The 15,952-nt window shown below is 41.5% G+C and overlaps 1 protein-coding gene and 1 non-coding gene across 2 annotated transcripts in view; one reads left to right on the plus strand and one right to left on the minus strand.

Annotated features, from left to right (window-relative positions):
- Window positions 1–134: 134 nt before the first annotated feature.
- Window positions 135–248, plus strand: LOC134468051 (U5 spliceosomal RNA). The gene has a single exon (XR_010038691.1). It is a non-coding gene; the product is annotated as a U5 spliceosomal RNA (small nuclear RNA).
- Window positions 249–2,711: 2,463 nt separating this feature from the next.
- The window catches only part of dnah3 (dynein axonemal heavy chain 3), a 77,863-nt gene continuing 64,622 nt past the window's right edge, over window positions 2,712–15,952 (minus strand). Inside the window, exons 60-66 of the mRNA XM_063222001.1 lie at window positions 15,400–15,516; window positions 14,898–15,055; window positions 10,508–10,675; window positions 9,825–9,967; window positions 6,288–6,492; window positions 5,200–5,337; window positions 2,712–3,879 (exon numbers count right to left, since the gene is read on the minus strand). Coding sequence (XP_063078071.1) covers window positions 3,526–3,879; window positions 5,200–5,337; window positions 6,288–6,492; window positions 9,825–9,967; window positions 10,508–10,675; window positions 14,898–15,055; window positions 15,400–15,516 — 1,283 coding nt within the window. The 3' untranslated portion in view covers window positions 2,712–3,525. The remainder of the gene's footprint in view (window positions 3,880–5,199; window positions 5,338–6,287; window positions 6,493–9,824; window positions 9,968–10,507; window positions 10,676–14,897; window positions 15,056–15,399; window positions 15,517–15,952) is intronic.

Here is a 15,952-nt window from a genome sequence, read left to right on the forward strand (position 1 = left end):
TGTCTGTCTGCCTGCCTGCCTGCCTGCCTGTCTGTCTGATGACGTGTTGTCGTATTAGCCACACCTCCTTGCCACCCTGGGCGCCGCACCCGGTGCGATTCTTGAGGCCCCCGACAGGTCGGCCTTGTGGGTTATCGCTCGGGTTTCTCTTCATCCCGTATAAATCTTTCGCCTTTTACTAAAGATTTCCGTGGAGGGGAACACCTCCGAGTTTACGGTATTTTTGGAAGCTCTGCTTCGGCGGAGCCGCTCATGCTTGTCTAACAACAAAATTCCGACATTTAAGTTCCGCCTCCGTTCTTTACGCCTGGCGTGCGACCTGGCATCTGGCAATGCCGGCGCACGGGGTGGCACAGCGGTAGGTTATCGCTTCTCGGCCTTTTGGCTATCACTCACTCTCGGCTGAATATTAATGACGTCATTATCTTGCATTTATGAAATATCATTAACAATTAGCGTGTCGTCTCTACCTACCTAAAAAAAATTTCAAGTGTCCGCAATGTGTGGTTCACAAGATATTGAATAAAAACGACTTAGCATAAATCAGCATTAGAAATTAAAATCAGTTATTTTCATTAGCATAACTGGCCACTCGCTAAGAGCTCCCAAAACAAATTTGAAGTCTCTACAATGTTTGGTTCACAAGATATAAAGGAAAAATGAATTAGCATAAGTTAATGTTAGCTATTTTCATTAGCATAACTGTCCTGTCACTATGATCCCTAAAAACAAATTTTAAGTCTCTACGATGTTCGGTTTACGAGATATTAAAGAAAAACTGTTTAGCATGGGGTTAACGTTAGCTATTTGCACTAGCATTTTACATTACACGATTAGCATGTTGCTATGATCCTCCAAAACAAATTTCAAGTCTCTACCACGTTCGTGTCACGAGAAAATAATAAAAAAAAAGATTAGCTAGCTAGCTAGCTAGCAAGCAAGCAAACAAGCAAGCAAGCATCAGCATCAATTACCTATTTGAATTAATATTCAAAAAAACGGAGTCTCTATGACCAGTCCGAGAGGGGGCAATTGATCATGTCTAAAAATCATAAAGTCTGGCTGGGGACCAGTACAAGACATGAAGGCAGTCGGCACCAGTACAAGACATGAAGGCAGTCGGCATGCAGTGAAGACCAACAGGCATAATAATAATAATAATAATAATAATAATAATAATAATCATAATCATAATAATAATAATAATAATAATAATAATCATAATCATAATCATAATTATATTTCTTTTCTATTCTATTTCCCATTTAGTGTGTGATTGTTATGTCGTAAGAAAGTAGACTGAAAGAATATTTAATATTCCCAAAAAAAAAAAAAAAAAAAAAAAAAAAAAGAGTAAGGTCCATCCGGAGAACGGGACATTCAAATCTCTTCCTCTCTCTGCAGGCTCAACTGGCTTCTGGGAGCTATGATAGCATCGCCATCCTCTGCTCGGAATATGGAATTGCAAAGGGCTTTTTTCGAGTTTTCTCAGCACCAGAGCGTCGGTGAGACTTGGTTCAAATGTCTACGTACTCGAATGTCTATGGACTCCGGGGCGGGAGAGCGCAAATATATAGAAATACAGCAAAATGTAGAGCTTTGAAATTCTGCAGAATAATCAAACTTAAATGAGTGGACTGTCAGCAGTGTTGTCAGATCTTGGACGAGAAATAAGACACTGGTGTGGTGTCCTCATATCGGCACCCATGTAGGCTACATTACATTTGCTGCACAACTGATAGGACAATCACATTAATATTACATCTCATTTAGTTCATCTAAATCAGGAAGTAGGCTACAATGTAACAAAGGACAAAATTATGTTTTTAAACTACTGGGACAAGGCACAAAGATCTGCTTTTGTAGATTAAAACAGAGCCTACAGAGCCTGGCCAAGACAAAACACTAAACAAAGGGAGATGAGCTTCACTACTGGTTCACATGCTAAAGTGGCGAAGGGCAATGTCCTGTTATGCAACTACATGGACATAGCAATATCTCTGTTTTTTTTTTATATAACCCTGACATAACACCTATACCCCCCTATTTTAACCTCCTGGTCCTGTGTTTATGTCTGTCATCTGTTTATTTTTTAGTTGTTTTTTTTCGTAATTGCTGCTGCAACACATGAATTTCCCCATTGTGGGATAATAAAGGGCATACTTACTAACTTACTTACTGACCAGTGGAGATGTGGTTTCAGTGAAGGTGTGGTTCTCCAGTTCTCCTCCAAACATGACATTATGTGTGTGTTCCCCTAAACAATTCAACTTTGTTTAAGTAAAGCAACATTTATTTATTTGTTTTGACAGAAACCCCCATTTAGCAAAATGGCAAAATGAACCAAATTATTATTGGTTATTCTTGGTTACATCTCCACTGTGTATGTGCCTCAGGCCCTTGTTAGTTTGCTATTATCAGTGGAACAATGAACTAAGAAATTTATTGGAGATATTTTATAGAAAAAAAAAACATGAGGTAGTCTGTCACACAGTTGAATCATACGATGATGTGTGCTGGAATGGGAGAACAATCCATATTGTTTTGATACTTTAGAATGGCTTCATAACAATGAATGAAATACACATTCTGCAATAGCCCAGTCAAAGCCCGGGACAAAACCAATTCAGATGATATGGCATGAACTCAAGAAAGCTGCTACTCACTCCAGACATCTGTAGACAATCTGTAGCAGAGTAGACTATCATGTCATTGATTCATTGATTTATTGATCACAGGGGGAAATTAAGGTGTCAATTAGCATGCATGCATGCATGCATGCCTACATACATACATACATACATACATAACCCACAAGACATTACACACATCCTTACACATATATTAACCACATAGCTCACTCTTACATACATTTGGCCAAGGCAGCTCGCTCTCTCGCTCTCTCTCTCTCTCTCTCTCTCTCTCTCTCTCTCTCTCTCTCTCTCTCTCTCAGATTAAGGTTATTGAGACTCACTGAGGGTTATGCCTTGCTGTCCTGTGAATGTTCACATGTTATGGACAATAAAAAAATGTTAATTTTTTGGGTAGAATTATGATCTTTCCTTTTGTGATTTCCAGGAATACTGGACCATGCTTTATGACCAAGGTTGACAGATATGTAAGACAAGACAAAGGACATACTAACTTTTTCACATGATATGACTGTATAATATGTAGCCTCTATAGTTTAGTAAGGATGTCGGAAGTTCCACAAGCCCCTCCCTTCCTAATCCTCCAACACCCACCCTGCCCCCGTTCAGCACCTGCCCCTCAAAATGCTTGTGCATACAACTGTATTGATTTTTAAAATTCCATAGAGCACGTAGACTCAGACTTTGTGCCGTATGCTTTAATAGCCCATGTTTGGTAATCTCAAGTGATGTAGTTGTCATGAGCATGATCTTGTCATGGCATAATTGAGTATGATGAAGAGTGTCCACACACATAAAACTTTTTTTTATTTTTTATTTAATTTCATGGCTGGATTTTGCTTCGACAACTCTGAGGTCGTGCAGTCCGTCGTCCTCAGTCATCCAGCTGGCACAGGCAGGCCACTCCCCTGTTGATCCAGTGCTGTTGGGGCTTGTCCGAGGGCAGCTCGATGGGCAGCACGTAGTTGGTTGAATGACCTGTGGTGGAGAGGGTGCCGCGCCGCGCGCTGGTCTTGTACACCGGGCACACGTACACGTTCTCGTGCGCAAACTTGGAGCTCTCGCCAGGCTTGAGCCAGATGATGGGCAGCGTGTCGAAGAGGATTTTGGGGAGCGACTCGCCCAACACCATGGCGTCGCGGTCCCACCGGGCGCCCTCCAGGAAGAGGCCGCGGACGTATGCGCCGTCGTCTGGCTTCTGGTCCACCTGGCTTTCGTATTTGGTCACCTGAGACACACAAGACCCCATATGGGAAAAAAATGGTCAAGAACTTATAAGGATTATTAATATAAAATCTATGATATACTCCTGAAAGTGGCCCTTTTTTGGTGTTTTGTCATACATAATAGGGCCACAATATACCAGCATTACACATATGCACTCTTCTATACACTGGCTAAAAGTTGAGGATAAATTAATAGCCTCTTTATTGACCTCAACATGGGCAATATTAAATAATAAAACCCCTCTGAAACAATATAGCAGATTCTGTAAAACGTCTAACTCCCATATTGATAATACTAGGTCTGCAACAACAGGGACATTTGTAGTACACCGTGCAAATACCAATGCCCTACAAAGAACAGTGGGATACAGAGCGATCACTGCATGGAACCGTATGCCAGCCTTTATCACACAAATTAGTTCTAAAGGCAGTTTTAAAAAACAAGTCAAGATATTTTTAGGAAAGAGTTATTTTTAAGAGGGTAGATGTTGATACATTTATATTTATAAGCAGGTTATAAAAAATTACATCTGGAGATCATACAAAAAACAATACAATAACATATTACAATAGGCTATAAGCAAAATACATTCAAATTACACAATTTAATACACTATGATGAACTGATTTTATTGAAGAAACGGACCCCAGGAAGAATAGCTGTGGCATTGCCACAGTTAATGGGGATCCAACAAATCAACACATAAATCAATGGCCAATATGTATAATATGTATGAAGTATATAGAGAACGTAATATCTGTAAACACCATTTACAATTTTGTACTTTAGTTTCACCAACACCAGAAGAGGCCACTTTCAGCAGTAAGTTTATCAAAAAATGTGTATCTGTTTTCACTGCCATATAAAAATCTTCCACAATTCATAAAAAGACTTGTAAAACTTGTGTATGATTTCACAATATCCTTTACAAATGGGACATGGTAAGACAATGCCCCATTCCTCCCCACCTCTCATTTGGCACTTTTGGCTCATTGTTTTGAAATTCACACTTTGGTATTGCACTTTCCCAACCTCTGCCTCGGGAAAGTGCAATAGAAGGGGTACTCAGATCGGGGTTACCGGAACACAAACTCGGAGCAGTTCGGTGTACGCCCGAAATTGTTAAACATTGGCATTTCCTGAAATTTGTATTGTCCAGAATGCATTTACAACGGATGTGGAGAATGAACTCGGGTCTACCAACAGCCAAGTTTCAAAAGAATGAGCCAGAAGTTAAAAGTAGAAAGGAGAGCTTAAGCACACTCATAAATGAAGTCCATGTATCTTTCACATACATAAGAAATAAACGTAACCCACTTACCTCAAACTCAAAGCCAATGAAGTCAATGGGGATGGTGTATTTCCTGGCGTAGTTCTGGGAGACGCCCGTGAGGAACGACTGAGTAAAGTAGAAACCGGAAACCCAGAAGACCGGTGGAGGCCCGTTATCAATCCAGTCCTGCAGGACACACACACACACACACACACACACACACACACACACACACACACACACACACACACACACACACACACACACACACACACACACAAGTTAGTTTATTATTATGATCACTGCAGAGGACAGGTGAAGGCCTGTTGTCCATCCAGTCCTGCAGCACGCACAGTTAGTTTATTTCACATCTTGTTGGTTGTAACTTCTATTTGGTTCCAGAGTTCTCTCTGTGTTGAATGATCACTGCAGAAGCCAGGTGGAGGCACATTGTCAATCCAGTCCCTGCAGTAAACACACCCACACCCACACACAAGGTTGGTCAAAGATTGTACATCCTGTGGGTGGTCCCCGGATTCCCGAATTTAGAATCGGGCCCTGTTGTGGCTGTAACGGTAGGGCACTGTGCTGCTACACCGGCGACCTGGGTTTAATTGCGGCCCAGATCCTTTGCTGAACCTTCCCCATTTCTCTCTCTCCCACACGGTTCCTGTCAAAATCTCTCACTGTTAAATTGTTGTTTCAAGGCATCTAAATGAACTGAATGAAAACTTTATTTTTGATGGCACAGAGGATAAAATGGACAAAATTATGGTACAAATACGATAATTATCGTATATCTGGCGACACTGGACCCTGGTGACCCAATTCACACTTTACCCCCCTGTACAGTACATTACATTACATTACATTGCACTTACGCTGACGCTTTCATTTTTTCAAAGCGACTTACAACTATTTGTCAGGGTATCGGTTACAATCCCTGGAGCAATGTGGGGTCAGGTGCCTTGTTAGGTGCTCAAGGGCACTTCAGCCATGGATGGAGATGTAGGGAGAGGTCAGGGGGGATTCGAACCGGCAACCCCTAGATTGAAAGACCAACTCTCTAACCACAAGGCACGGCTGCCCCTACACTTTACTCCCTCCCCTGTTCAGTACAACACCCCTGCACACACCTGCAGGAAGTGGAGCCTCTGGAAGAGGTCTGAGACGTATCCCCCGAGAGGCTTGAGGGAGGGGTACGAGCGCGCGGCCCAGACGGCGGGAACGCGGCCCACCAGCATGCTGTTAAAGACATCCTCCAACTCCGATGACATCACCACCTGACCCTTCAGCGCACGCCGGATATTCACCAGGGTGGTGCGAACCACATTCGTCAACCTACAGGGAACATTACAGTACTTTATATTACAGTACATTACATTACTTTGCAGTTCATTACATTACTTTGCTTCAATTCACATGACCTAACATTACTCTCATTACATTTTATCCTTCGTCAACCTACAGGAGCATTACATTACTTTACAGTACTTCACATGACATTACATTACTTTACTTGACATTACATTTCATTACTTTATATCGCATTGCAGTTCACTACATTACATTACTTCAAATTACATGACATTATTACACAATGGAATGGAATGAAAAACAAATAAAATGGATGGAAGTAATGTAAGTCATGAAAAATGTAAAATAATGAAAATAATGACATTTCGTAATAAACAGTAAACGGAACAGTGAATTATGAGAAGTCGGTTATATGTAGGTAGGCTATTTTGTGCATCGGTGTGGAGGAAGTGGTTAAAAAATAATGTAAAAAAATAGTTTATTTATTTTCAAAAGGTTTATTTTGTCAGAGGTGGAAAGTAACTAATTACTTTACTCGCGTTACTGTAATTGAGTAGCTTTTTTGTGTACTTGTACTTTTTAAAATTTGTAATTTTACTTTTACTTAAGTACATTTTCTTTCGAGTAATGTACTTCGGTACATTTTACAGCACAAGCGTTACTGAGTAAAAAAAACAAACAAACAAACAAAAAACCTCTAGAATTCTAGCCTAGTTTATAAAGAGTTGGCGCGTGCGACCTGTCTCTCACTCAAACGATGTTGGCTGACGTGGAGGCTGACGATGGAAATTCACTTAACTCAGAGATCAACATTAGCTGTTCTTCCTCTAACCCAGTGCACCCCTTGCACATCTAAAGGCATAAAACGCTGATTGTTAAAAAGTAACTTTTTACTTTTACTCAAAGTACATTTTTAAATTATTTACTTTTTACTTTTACTTGAGTAGATTTTTTGACTGGTAAATTTACTCGTACTTGAGTACATTTTCAACAGAGTAACAGTACTTGTACTTGAGTACAATATTTTAGTAGGCCTACTCTTTCCACCTCTGTATTTTGGTGAGTGAAAAATAGCTAGGCCTACTTGTAGTTGAATTTCTGTTTGACTAGTCAGGGAAAAAAATGTACTTAGTAATCTAAAAGTAAATTTATGGCCCTGATTAATATTACATTACACTTAGCAGACGCTTTTATCTTGCTTTGGAGTTTGCAGGCTAGTTACAGTCCCTGGAGCAGTGTGGGGTTAGGTATGCAGCCATTAGCGTTCAGGCAGCAATTAAGGCGGCATTTCCATCATGCTGCACTGACGCTGTTTCACTTTTCACGCATGTATGTATGTATCGGCATTTCTTATGTTTCCAGGTGTCAATTTGACCGCGTTTCAAAATGCGCATTTCAAAGCGTTGCACAATTCTCATTTCTCAACCCATTAGCGATCTTTAGAGGTTAAGAATCACCACTAACAAGCAGGCTATTTCAAAACCATGAAAGTTTATTTTGTTTCAATCATGTCAAGCAAACATTTGTGATTCAGTTAACTCACCAGGTGGGCTAGCCTACGGCACGCAGGCAGCTACTTCCTTGATTAGAGAACCGGAATGAATGTTCCAATCAGTGGAAATAGTGAGGTGCCCGCGGTTCAGCGGGGCAAACTATTTTAAACGGGGGTGTTTTCTTACCGGGGATGTTGAAAATTGATTTTATTATGCTTGGAAGGGGTTTTGGTTAAATAAAATGGTTTTGGTTGTTTATGTATTTTGTTTGCATTTCTTTGGTTTGTTATTCTGGGTTTTGTTGTTGTTGTTGAGTTTAATTTAAGCCAGAGTTAATGGGAAATGGCAGCAGCTTTGGGAGAGTGGGCGCACTGGGAGACATCTATTCAACATAGAAGTCAGTGAAATTGTTGGAGATGGGGAACAAGACGAAAGAAAGTGGCGTTGGCGTGGCTAAGGATGAACAGTTGTCTGGCTAGAATGAACAGGCATGCTGATGGTAACTGTGAATTCTGCATGGACAGCCCAGAAACCGTAGTAGAGCATGCCCTATACACTAGCCTAGGAAATATCAGCAAGAGAGACAGACGTTGATTTAACAACTACGGGCGAAGGACACAACACTCAGTTAAAAATATATATTGTCTAATGCAGGGGTCCCCAAACTTTTTTCTCTGGGGGCCACATTATCGTTACTGACTGTGATCACAGTATATTTGAGCATTTTTTGAAGTGGGTATACTGTATATATGTGTGCTATTCAAAATAATGGCTCAATCAACTTTAAGTGGGTATACTGAAATCCCTGAAATTTAGAAGTGGGTATACTCCGTATACCCGCGTTCTACGTAGACTAAACCTGATGTGGGCTGTATACTAGGCCACTGCCTGTTATAGCCATAATTTCTAGCACAAAATAGTTCATCATTACAAGTGATTTGCAAAAGAAGTGAGTACTTCACATGTTTTTCAATTTGAAATACCACAAGTAGCCTATTTATTTTACTTTCTAATAACAACCATGTAAAAATAACAAGGAAATGTTGGAAAAATATGGTGATTGACAGTTTATAAGTGATACAATAGAAATGGTAGGCCTGTTTCTATTACAGTGAGATGAGAAACTATCAAGACAAGAAACTTCTGGTGATTCACATTAGGTTAGTGAAAATTAAACTGTAGGAAAGACTGCTGAGAAACAAAATAAAATATTTAAAAAATATATTTCATTATTATATATCATGATATATCATATCATTATTTTATTCTGTGAGAATTGCGTCTTTGGGCCAGTTCAAATGGTGAGGTGAAGAGAGGTGGAGGGCCGGTCAAAGGGGAGTGGCGGGCCGTATCCGGCCCCTGGGCCTTAGTTTGGGGACTCCTGGTCTAATGGAAATATTTTATCTTTTTTTCGTTTACTTGTTTGAAAGATACAGGTCTAATTAGACACATTTAATTGTGCATTACGTGATTTGACAGATCTGCCTTAACCAAGGCAAAGTGCAGTAACTACGCCAACATTGAAATGAGAAAAAGGCCTTCAAAGCCTCACTATTAGGTTGGATATTGTAGTTACAACAAATCTGCCTTAGTTGTAGCAATATCTCTAAAACAGGACACATTCGGACCATATGACTATGTCACAAGATGAAGGAGAAGGAAGACCATTTTCAGTCTAAACTCAATTTTGACAAAAGGTTACTGCACTTTGCCTGTAGGGTATAGATGTTAAATGGTGAGATGCTAGACTGTTATAAATTGTACTGGAGCTTCAGAAAGTGTATTAAATACGCAGGACAAGACTAAATGATCTTGTTTAGGTTGGTGTGTGTGTGTGTGTGCGTGCGTGCGTGCGTGTTATACCTGTTGAAGCGAATCAGCTCCTGTCTCAGTACTGTGTTCATGGACTCCTCGTAGAGCACTGGGTATTTTTCCATCACAGCTTCCATGTCGAAGTCCGATGGCAACTTTCCAAGAATATCATCCGCCAGTTCATCCACCACTGTCTGCAAATACAAAAAGTGGGGGAGAAAATATTGTGTACAAGGTACAGTATAATAATTAACCAAAAGAAACCCATACAAATACATAGAAAATCAATACCAAATGCATGAGGCATACCTAAATGTACACTATGGAATAAGCCCCCATTTTTTTTTAAAACAGCAACGTTTCGATCACCCTGGATCTTCATCAGGCATGTCTCTCTTTTTTTTTTTTAAATCTTATTCCGCAGTGTGCAGCCCTACCTTGATGACTGACATTTTTGTATCTGGAACCTGCAACAAGTGAATTTGGATGTGTGCACATACTCAAAACAGCAATATAGTAATTTGGATCTTAGTGGCAAGTTACAGCCCCACCACCAGATACACGCTCAGTAGGCAATGGCCCACTTTTGGAACCTCCATAGCCCAAGTTTCAAATGCCAAAAAAAATGTTGTCCCATAATATTACCTCATTTGTATTAAAAATTCACAGGAACACACACGCACACACACTATAGGGGTCCTGACCAAAAAGCATCGAAGTGTAAAATCCCTTACCTGTGGTGACTTGGCTCCGCCCCCCGACTGCCTTGGCAGAGTCAGCAGAACTCCATCTAGCAGCTGATTGGTCTCCTGGTTGTCCTTGGTGATGTCAGCGTTGCTATGCAGGCCAAACACGCCCGGGTCGGCAGCGATGGGCAGATTACGGAGGTAGTCGACATAATCCTGGAGAGAGATGGAGATTCTAAATGAGTGCATTTGAAAGCTGTCAGTGCTACATGTTTTTAAGGTTCCCATTAACAAATATTCGTGCTGTGAGGAGGGCCAAGATGCTGAGCAGCCAATCAAGTGAGCACATTTTTTGGGCAACCCCATAGGCATGCACCCCAATGTAACATTTTCAGCCAGCCTGTCCCACCAAGCCTGTTTACTACCAACTTTGCAATTAGGGACAATAAAGATACTACTACTACTACTACACCAACATGATCTCCAAAAATTCCGTGCTCCTGGACACGAATGTTAAGGACACGAAATCCCTGTCCAGGAGCCCGGATTTTGCCAAAATTCCTTACTCCTGGACACATGAATTGTTTTCTGTGATGGACATTTTTCTCATTTCAAATATTTTTTCCTCATAAAAACATTTCTTACTGACAGGTTAGGGTTAGGGATTGTTTTGGTCTGGACACAGCTAGTATTCTTTCATTCATTATGGGCGGAATTCTCCCGTCTCCACTTAAGTCGGTTTTACGCGCGCATATTTTACGCGGTCTTATTTTGCGCGTATTCTCCCCTCTGGAACGTCGCCACACCCCTCGCGCTTAACTCAGAAAAACAGCGCGTAGCCCAACATAGGCGTGATATATGCTAAATGGGGGGATGAGTCTCCGCCAAGTTCATCAGTTGTGGCTACAAAGAAACTAACAAAGAAACATGGATTTTCAGATCAACCATGTGAAAACCTCGGCAGTCCATTGAGATCCAACACTGAACTTTAACTTTGAATCTAAAACCACGTGCCAAAAGTCCTCGTGCAAGAGCATCTCAACATCTAACCTCAGCTCATTTTCACAATCACAAGGCGAGTAGTGGAGGTGAGATATTGAGATGGAAACGCAATGTGTACCTTTGGCGGGAACTCAGCTGAGCGTTTTGGTGCACAACAGGTTGATTGAAATAATAAACATGATTAAACATTTTGTTAAAAATGGAGTTTGGCGTGTTGCTTGGACAATTCCGGAAATCAAAAAGTGATTTAAAATGCTGATCATTCCCACAGTTAAACAAACACATAGTAGGCCTATTTGCTGACTTTAAAAAGTGTTTCTCCGCTTCTCTGTACAGCAACGTTTAAATAATTGGAAATATGTGGATCTCAGCTGTCCGTCAGCATATTATACTTAGGCTACATGCATGCTGAAGAATGAACAAGGAAATCGATCGTCATGAAAAAACGGAGACTTTATATTTTGTCGCAGACATGGAAATTAATTGGACATGGGCATGCAATGCCAAGCCAGGACTTAAACGCGCAGCTGATGGGGTGTAATAGAGACCAGAAGCGAAATGCCAAAGACATGCTCTGATATGTAGGCCTACCTTTTACGTTTAGCTGTAATGACATTCAGGAAATATTTTCTGCCTTACAAAAACAGATAGGACAACCTGTAGCCTACCTCAGTATGTGGTGGTTTTGTATGTCGGGCATCAGTTCAGAAAGTTTAATAGGTTACATGCACATATGCACGAGTTCCAATAAATCGCAAAAGTGGAGGAGTTGAAATAAAAACCATTTACTTAACGTCGTGGCTACAACATAGTAAAAATGGTGAAGGTTGTTTTTGAATAGGCATACTTTGGGTGTCTGTTAGGACGACTGGAACAGCAGTCTTTAGTCTGACGTGCCTTGTCAATCTAGCCTACTTGTGCATGGTGCAACTAGGTGTTTTTGGTTTTGGTTACCGTCCGTGGAGACAACATGATGATCCTCATACTGATTAATTAATTACCTACTTTTGTTTGTAAGTTCACCGATATGAGAACATGCTCTGGGCAGCTGGTCATATTTCGTCACAATCAATGTAGGACGTTTATGTGGAACTGTGAATGAATTTCGATTTGGACTCACGCGGACGGTAAGGAACATCAACAAAGCATACCGTGTAACATGTTCAAAATGCGAGCCAAGCGAGCATCAAATGCAATATTACATTTTACCTCATAGTGGCGCTTGACCTTACTACAGCCCTTTGATGCGCGTAAAGGCAAACGCGCGTAAGTGCACGGGAGAATACGCGTAGGATTCATTTACATGCGAAACTCCCTGATTTTGGCCTGGCCCCACCCAAACTGCGCAACTGGTAAAATCACGCGTAAACAGTAGCGGCCGGTGGCTGGGGAAACAGGCAGGGCAGAAATTTTGGCGATCAAGTCCATAATAATTAAATCAATACGGTATAATTTATAGTTTAGTATAGTTTCATTGCGTGTGTAGGCAAGACAGGAGAGCGTTTTCCCATAGTGTTTGGTGTGTTAGTAAAACTCCACCTCCCGTGATACACCGCACCAGGCATGCGCGTTATCTGTTCAACTTCTGTTCTGAAGAAAGCTGTTTTTGACAGTTCTCTCCACGCAGCTAGTTCTCTTGCTCATTTAAGCAGAGTGACTGCATACACATGTTAAGACATTACAAGAAAAATGCTTTGTCTGCTCGCGTAGTTGGAGTTTGCGACAAGCAACACGACACGAATATGCACTCCACGCAACCGGACAGCAATCAGGAAAAGGCTAGCACAGCACAGCATCTCGCCTTCACCGTTCGTACATTACATTGATGCAACCAAAGCCCTGCAACACTATTCAATTCAGTCAGTCGTCCCCTTGCTGCCGGTTTAAATGCACCACAGAACCAAATGGCATCAATACCGGGAAAGGACGTGCCTATTTTCGAAACGAGTAGCCATGGTTAAAACTTAACAGGGGAGCTCACTATCCAACAGACTCGCTCCTGTTCTGCAATGCTAGGCAGGACCGGGTGCAAGTGTTTTTTTTTTTTTTAGCTTTTTCGGGGACACAGCAGACAATACTGAGCATAAATGAAGCTGTCAACAACATCCCAAGCTCAATAAGCTCAGATATTTCATTAAATAACTTCCAGTTTCCCTATTTCACAAAGACTTGATTCATAATCCCTCACGCTTTGTTTAAACTATGTAGTAAGCCCAACGCAGCTTCTCAGAGAATGTCGTCAACTAGTCGGCTAGTCGTGGGGGTAGCATTAGCAGCAGCAGACTTTACGAAACACATTTGCTTGCTGTCTCAACATTGCAAGCCATCAAATTTCATTAAATAACTGACAGTTACCCATTATGCAAAGACTTCGGTCATAAAACCTTAGACTTTGCAATAGCAAATATACAAACTGTACCTACCCCAAACGTGAATCCTTCACCAGCCAACACATATCCTTCGTCAAATCCGACATGGTTATCCGTTTAATCCACCGATTTTGTGAGGGAAATTTGCGGCAATGGAGTTAATAAAATCCCACAGGTTAGAGATGAGCGGAGTAATATGTTTGTTGTGTCTTTTTCAAAGCATGCAGGGCCACCAACGTGTCATTGGCCAGGGCAGATCATACATCTGCCCTGATAGCATCCATAAAGTCGCGCTTATGTTATGATATTATGCTAAGTAGGCTACAGTGCTAATTTTGTAGAATGGGATCGGGTCGAGGGGGCCGGGCTTAGCTGAGGCGCTGAGAAATCTGCCCAGGCCAGTGGCCATAGACCCTAACGTTAAACAGCCACACTGGGTGTAAACTAGACTTCTCAACAAAAATAAAACCTGATTCCACTCGCAAAGATCGTCACAAACCACAACATTGATGTAATACGATTCCCAGTGTGATTGAGGTTGCAATACATATTTTATCTACAATTTCTGAATGGATCTACTTTTCTCAGAGGAAGAATCTTTGGAGGGGCACTGCCCATCTGCCCTTAATGAACCGGCCGCGCCTGCGCGTAAACCCCGCTTAATCACAGACTTGAGTAACCGCGGAGGCGCTGTTAAGCGCTTTTTTTTTACTTAAGCGGGTGGGAGAATTTCGCCCTATATGAATTTGATATTTGTCAAAAATATGTCTTTAATGACGAATGATGAAAGGTTAAGGTTAGGGAATGTTTTGGTCAGGGCGCATCTTAAATTGCTATAGCATTATTTTGTTTAGGATTAGCATTTGGTATGTATTTTCTAATGATAGAGTTCACACAGTGCTGTGGGAATATAGAAAGCACTTCTGTGTGCCCTTAATGGAAAACAATTCCGTGTCCAGCAGCATGGATTTTTGGCAAAATCCGTGCTCCTGGACACATATTCCGTGTCCTTAACATCAGTGTCCAGGAGGACGGAATTTTTAGGGATCAGGCTGACTACACCATACCTGATAGGGACCGTGTTTGGGTACATAGTAGGTGTCCCCCTCAGACAGGTTGTAGCCCTCCTGCTCGAGCAGCTGTCGGTTGTAGAAGATGCCCAGCAGAGACAGCAGCAGCCTGCGGTCCTTATCATCCGTCACCCTGCCGCCATAGTTACACTCCCCTGGTGACAAGCACAACCTACAGGTTACCATAGTTACACACCCCTGGTGAAAAAACCCAATCCAGAGGTTACTGTTACTGTAAATGCATACATGGATTACGGTAAATCAGGGATGGACAACTTTCTTGATAAAGAAACATTTTTCATTGCCACCGTCAAGAGAGCCACATGACCACGTGCTTCAACAGAATCTTCACTTAAATGTGCATTTTTAGGAGTTTATTTCCATTTCTGTGTGTGTGTGTGTGTGTGTGTGTGTGTGTGTGTGTGTGTGTGTGTGTGTGTGTGAGAGAGAGTGTGTGCGTGCGTGCGTGCGTGCGTGCGTGCGCGTGTGCGCGTGTTACCGGTCAGGTAGGTGAGAGCCTCTAGGGGCACTTCCTCATACTCCTCCAGGAACATGTGGATCTGTCTCATGGTGATCCGCAGGTCCGACTCGTTAAACTCATACGGAATATTCCAGCCTGTACATCAATTACATGCACATGGGTCATTGACGTTCTTTATTAGCAGGCTTCAAAACAATCCTTTACATGGGTACATGGGTCGGTGACATTTCAGCAGTAACACACGTCAGGGTGGCGCAACGACAACCACTGTCACTATTGTATTGTTCAGTTTGTTTTTAATGGACTATCTAAGAAGCATATTCATAGCAGCATATGAACCAACAATTACTAATTAATTGATAGGCATTAAATGCCGTTGTGCCACCTCATGTCCAAGCCCAAAAAAACCTTTCACCCACATATCACCTCCACTTCTACTTTTACCCTTCCCCTCTTCTATCCGTCAACAAGGAATTGACCTTCAGTCACATGAAAGGCACTTTATAAAACAAAGTTATTATTATTAATAATAATGCACATAGCATGACTTCTGACCTAGGGGTCCATAGGT

The sequence above is a fragment of the Engraulis encrasicolus genome, chromosome 17 (genome assembly GCF_034702125.1).
Source record: "Engraulis encrasicolus isolate BLACKSEA-1 chromosome 17, IST_EnEncr_1.0, whole genome shotgun sequence".
Taxonomy (NCBI): Eukaryota; Metazoa; Chordata; class Actinopteri; order Clupeiformes; family Engraulidae; genus Engraulis; species Engraulis encrasicolus.